This window comes from Ovis canadensis, chromosome 4 (assembly GCF_042477335.2).
Source record: "Ovis canadensis isolate MfBH-ARS-UI-01 breed Bighorn chromosome 4, ARS-UI_OviCan_v2, whole genome shotgun sequence".
Taxonomy (NCBI): Eukaryota; Metazoa; Chordata; class Mammalia; order Artiodactyla; family Bovidae; genus Ovis; species Ovis canadensis.
This window is the reverse complement of record NC_091248.1, coordinates 82,638,972-82,644,971: the sequence shown is the minus strand read 5'-3', so window position 1 is coordinate 82,644,971 and position 6,000 is coordinate 82,638,972. Positions and strand designations below refer to the sequence as shown.

At 48.8% G+C, this 6,000-nt stretch overlaps 1 protein-coding gene across 7 annotated transcripts in view; it reads left to right on the top strand.

The window, feature by feature from the left end:
- The first annotated feature begins 2,302 nt into the window (after window positions 1-2,302).
- The window catches only part of CREB5 (cAMP responsive element binding protein 5), a 434,235-nt gene continuing 430,537 nt past the window's right edge, over window positions 2,303-6,000 (top strand). For 3 of the 7 annotated variants that reach the window (XM_069586752.1, XM_069586750.1, XM_069586745.1), the window contains exon 1: window positions 2,308-2,411. Coding sequence is in view for 1 of the 7 variants with exons in the window: in XM_069586747.1 (XP_069442848.1) it covers window positions 2,336-2,411 (76 nt within the window). In the remaining 6 variants the exon portion in view is untranslated. Of the gene's footprint in view, window positions 2,412-6,000 lie in introns of all 7 variants that reach the window. The other 4 variants (XM_069586749.1, XM_069586748.1, XM_069586746.1 and 1 more) reach the window with 3 other exon arrangements.

Here is a 6,000-nt window from a genome sequence, read left to right as displayed (position 1 = left end):
GAAGTAAATGTTTTAAATTTAGATGATGATTAATTACTTACAGGTTTTTAAATATTTTGGTTATCACCTCAGCTTTGCTTATTCAATTCTCCATTATGCACCTTTGAGCCACACCTATTAGCTGAGAAAAAAGATGAGCTCTCAGACTTCGTACTGCTTTGTCAAGCTGCATCCCTTTCCTGCCTCAAGTTTGCTCCTGATGTGGCTCACACTTTTTTCTTTTGAGAGAAGTAGATACCTGCTTTACTGGTAAAGGATGTCCTGATAATTGAGTGGGAATGTGGGCAAGGTGGCTGTTGCTTCCTTCTGTCAACCCAAGTAATTGAGCTGTCATATTTAAAGTTTTATTGGTTAAGATTCAAGTTAGGACTGGAGCCCTTCTTTTGCAATTCCTTTAGGGCCACATGTGGAAGACAGCAAATAGGAAACTCAGTGATGAGTTCTGAATAAGACGGTGAGAAATCCAAAGTCAGCAGTCCCTGTGGCCTCAAGAAACACTGAAGGGAAGAGAGTTAAACACTTAAAACCAGAAAGGAAACACAAAGCTCTTCCATTTAGTGTATCAAAACCAGTTCAGAAGTATGTGACAATCCAGGCAGAGCATTACAATTTCTAGCCAGTCCAGTCACGATTCTCTGGCAAACTGCACAGTCATGGTTTTGATGCATTGGGATGAGAGGTGCTATATGAATGTCAAATGTTACATAAACGTCAGGAAAGATTATTGTTTGTTGTGTGTGTGTTAGTTACTCAGTCGTGTCCGACTCTTTGAGACTCCATGGACTATAGCTCTCCAGACTCTTTCATTCATGGGATTTTCCAGGCAAGAACACAGGAGTGGGTTGCCATTTCCTTCTCCAGGATATCTTCCCAACCCAGGGATTGAACCTGGGTCTCCCACATTGCAGGTAGACTCTTCACTTCTGAGCCACCAGGGAAGTTCAATTGTTTGTTAACAGGGGCTAAATTGTTCCTAAGCAAAGCTCCAATCCTTAGCAAAGGTTCTAACCACCAATAACCCATGAGAAGGGAAAACAACCTTGGTTCTAGAAGAGCCCAGTTGGGATCTGAGGTTTGAAAACAGGATTTGGGGTGGTGCCAGTGCCACCACTTACTCAAGCAGCTTCAGGCCAGCTCCCTAACCTTGTGGATTTTGCCTTGGCTCACCTGTAAAATGGGGATAATGATAACGCTTGCCCTCCTTGTGCTGGTTGTGAGAATCAAGGGAGTTCCACGTGGGTGTGAAGGCTTTGTACACTGTGAGCTGCGGCAGGGATGACAGTGGTGGTCTGGGGTGGCTAGGATCCACTGGAAATTACTCTATGCCTTCTCTATGAGTCTGGCTCACTGAAAGAACATCTGAATGGAAGTCAAGCCGAGGATAGTGATGGGGAGGGTGTCTTGGCTGATCCTGAAAGCTCCAGGCTCCTTCTCTCACGGAGCTGTGGGGAAGGTACTGCAGACCAGGGGCTCTTTCCCTCCCTTTGGCTCCTGCTCTGCCACTTGTCAGCCGGGGAGCTTGGGCAAGTTACAGACGAGGCTCTGGAATGATCGCCAATGGCCCTTCCGGCTCTGACGCTGAGTCTAAATCAGGCTCATCACTTGGCTCTAGCCGTGATACACCTTTCCCTTCCAGGAGTAACTCTTTTTCCAGCTCTTAGACTCGAGAAGCAGGGGTCTTGGAAAGGGTGGGGGCAGTGTATTCCACATGAGTTTGCACAATAAAGAAGTTATTTCCTTGGAAGTGAGCTGGAGAGGGGCGGGGGCGGGAGGTGAAAAGGGGTGTCCAGTGAGTGCTCTGAAAAGCCAGGATGCAGGGAACACTGTAATGAGGTCATGACTGTCGCAGCAAAACGGAGCTGGACATCTGCTGGTGGGGGAAGGGGGAGCGTCCCGCATTTCTGTTCGGAGACAGTCTCTTCCCTGCGCTCTTCGGCACCCCTCTCCACCTCGCCCCATCCCCACACCTTTTTAAATGCTACCAGGCCCTACTCACGGGAGGGCCCGTGTCCCTGCCTCCTCCGTGGTCCTTTCTGAAACCTTGAGGATTGTTTCCAAGCTGACTCACACCACTAAAGTCAGGGAGCCGTGTCACACGGCGCTGGGCTCTGCAAGCTGTTGCTTGCGCGGTCGCCGCTGCCGCCGCCGCTTCCCCGCGGGTGCACCAGGGTCCGCTCGTGGCGCGGGAGCGGGGCGGGGCTGGGGCGGAGCCCGCCCCCTCGGCGCGACGGCCCCGCCCCTCCCTTCCTCCCTCCCCCACGGACCGCAATGATTTAGAAGTTCAGGAATCCCACGTGACGTCACCGGGGGGGTGATGTAATGCACTCTAAATAGAATGTATTGTAATCTTTGCTCAGTCCAACGTGGTCCCTTCACCCGGGCTCTGCTCTTGCCTTCTCCACACTTGTTTGGTAAGTTCCTAAAAATACGGCTAGGCCACTTCTGGGGCTTTTGCATTTAGTCACTTTTGTTGCACTTGCCGCGGGAGCCGTCTCGGGAGTGTAGTTGTTTGCAGGGGTTGGTTCTCGGCAGCAGCCGCGAGGTTACTTGGTCCAGTGGGCAGGTCGCAGGGCAAGGAGTAGGGAAGATGCGATGCATTTTCTTTTTGGAGGATGATCTGTGTTTGTAAACACTTTGACGGACCAGAGGGAAGTCAGGCCCCAAATACTGGTGGATTGTGGAATCAGCCGTGTCCTGAGGCTACCCCAGAGACCCCACGCCGTGTCCGTCCCGGAGCGCGTCTTGGTGGCCGCCGCGCCGTGCGACTGGAGGGATGCTAACGTGGAGCGAGCGCCGTGTCCGCCCCAGCGTGCGTGCGTGTGTAGGAGCGCGCGTGTGTTTCCCTGACACGGGGAACAGTTATGAATCGGGGGTGTGTGTTTGCCTCCAGAGACCTGGCAAGGTGCGGAACCCTCCAGAAGTGCGGTCAAGCGGCGGCAGAGGCGGCAGCAGCGGAGACGGCGAGACAGGAACCTCCCCCCCGCGTCCCCAACTTCCCTGTGATGCGGCGGAACCCCCGGAGAAAGTTTGCAAACTTCCAGCGGGTGCGGCGAGGACGCCGGGTCACCTAGGGGGCGGACGGGCGGGCGCACTGGGGGCTAGCTCCCTCCCGGGCCCCAAGCCTGCTGCTGCCACCTTTTGCAGGGCTGCCCACCGCAGGTGGTGGGCGCGCGCGCCAGGGAATGAGGGGGCCATCACCCTCGGAGGGCACTTGCCTTTCACTGCAGGCGTGGAAGGCTCGACAGTGGCGAGGCTCTCCTCGTCTTCACTCCTGCAGCCGCCTCTTGCCTCTGTCCGGTTCTCGTTGGCATCGTTACCTCTTCCCCGCCGCTGCCCCAAATGACAGCTCCCGCCTTCGACGCGGCTGCAGTTCTCAGAGCACGGCGGCGGAGCCTTCCTCTCCACCAGATTCTCCACGGAATAACTCAAAACTTTTCACGACGTTCTTAGAGGGGCAAGACTCACGAAGGAACCAAGGAGATGTTTTCTCCCGGCGGCTGCATCCCGCTTTTCCTTTGCCATAGATTTATTTCTGGGGTGGGGGTTGAGTATCTGGTAGATAAAGATCTTGTCCACCCTAACTTTCCCTGAACAAGTGCCGCCCCCACTTGAGACTTGTTCAAGGCCTGGAACTGAAGTGGGCTACTTGTATATTTCGTTGTCAGAGTCTACAGAGTGTTTGATTTTTATTTTTCCCTCCTTCTCTGACATGTGTCAAGGAATAAAGGCTGGATACAGGTCCATTACGTCATTCTGCAGACCAATAAGTGTTTGATTAACAGCTTCAGATACTCAAGGGTTGGGGGCCTTAGAAGTGCTGACAAGGCAAGGCTTTCCATCCCCAACCCCCAACATACTCGTACAATCTCTGATTCCCTGGGCATCGTTATTGCCCTCTCCTCCCGGATCCCTCCTTCTCCACCCACTCTACCGCCCACACCGTTATCACTCTGGCCCCGCCTCCGCCTTTGACTGCTTTCCCTGGGGCGATCACAGTCCCTGGAGTGTGGGTGAGAGCTTCTGGTGGCTGAGGGAGCGCAGTACCTGATCGACGCACACACAATCTGCCCTTTTCTATTATTTAAGAAAGGCACCAGTGAACCCTCTTCTCCAGGGCAAACTGCTCAACTCTGATAGAAAAGGCGTCTCAGGAAATGTTTAGAGACACTATGATAGTACCGTGTCCCTGTGGTGACTTAGGAAAACAACACACTCACTGTTAAGCAAAGTACTTAATTTTACACAGCGCCTTCCTCAGACAGACCGGTTTTCCGAAGAGGGATGGCTGAGGGTGCTGACTAAATCAAATTTGGCTGGAAGGCTCGAGATTAAACGTTTCATTTCCAAAGTGAGGGAATGTAAGTCGTTGAACTCAAAATATCGTACAATAGAGTGGTGCATGGGTTACTTTTTTTCTCTTAACATTAACTTTCTGTATTTAAATAGAAAGTTAAATACGTACGTCATTGAATTGAGTCAGAATCCCCGTTTCTGGCAGTTGAATAAAAATACTGTATATGACATGTTTAAGGGATAAAAGTAAAAAGAACTCCGGGTGGGGTGGGGGTGGGGCTGCAGTGTAGCAGAAATTAAATAAAAGATTTCTTAACAGGCTTTTGAATAGAGGGGGTGCAGAAGAGCTGAGTGCTCTCTGATTTGAAGCTGGTGAAAGCTAAATACAGGAAAATTTATATTCTGAGTATGTGGGAATTTCTTGAAGAACACATGTTTTGTTATAATCAGATCTACTTTCTTCAGAGTGAAAGCCATGCTGTAGAGTAGGCATTTGTGAAACTCATGTCTGGAGTCTAATTGACATCATTCCCCAAGTTTGTGGCAGTATTTATTATTTATTCACATCTAGAGATGAAATAGTATGACCCCACACACAATACATGTGCATCTGAAATGTTAAAACTTCTTGTTTGTGATGCATACATAGACCTAAAGGGGAAAATGGCCCGGGTCACCAGCACTGGAGAGTGTGATTAATGATCAGTGATTTAGTGATCAGTGATTAGTGGTTTTATTCAAACTGTTACCTCTGACCAGAAGCACACATCAGAGGATTAACAGGCTCTTTAGATAAATGCTCATTAGTGGAAGGGGAAAAGCACAGATAATAGGCATGCACCCAGGGACAACTTTCGAAGAAAATCATTCCCCGTCTTCAGAATAATAAGCTCTATTAACAGAAAGCCCTTTTAATTTAAAACTTGCTTTTATCTTGTAAATCAAAGTTAGATGTAAAAGTTTGTAGTGCCATTATAACCTAAATTTTCCCATATCCACTAGATGTGGATTATCTCAGTAGCGATATTTTTTTTTATTTAAATAAACAATTGGACCTTTAGAGCAGCTGAACCCTGACAAGTCCTTAAGTCCCAGAGTTTGAAGGTGTCCCCCCTTTTAGAATGGAGAGTGCAGCTTGCTAACTAGATGGCGCAGTGTTATTTGGTGTTCTGTGCTGTGTCGTGCAGGAGTCTAAAGGAGCAAGTAGCTGCTTGCGAAGTGTTCTTCAACACTTCCAACAAAGTTGATTCTTTGTAGGGTTGGAGGCTAGACAGTTCTACAAGTTTTTAGTCACATTTTCCATGTCAGTTAAATCTGGGGAGTTCAAGGCTACTGGAAAAGTTAGTCTCATTACTAAAAGAAACTTAGAACCAGAAAGAAGAGGAGATTCGGGAGTCCAGGAGGTACCTGTGGATTGCAGAAGTGATTGTAAAATACCAGACCTGTTCTTTTTTTTCTTTTTTTTTTCTTTTACTAAGAGCTGGTTTCTCAGTGTTGTGGTCTGAATTACTGAGGCAAATACTTAAAGCTTTATTTTCTTCCTAATCTTGCTGGTGAAAAAGAATTTACTAGAAAGAAAGGAAGGAAAAACTTGATTTGGTGGCTGCAGAAAGCAACACGGTGTTGATTTTATTCTACAGATAATGGTAAGATGATGTTTATTATGCTTATTAAGGAGAAAGGGAACTTTGTAGTTGGTTCCAGGAG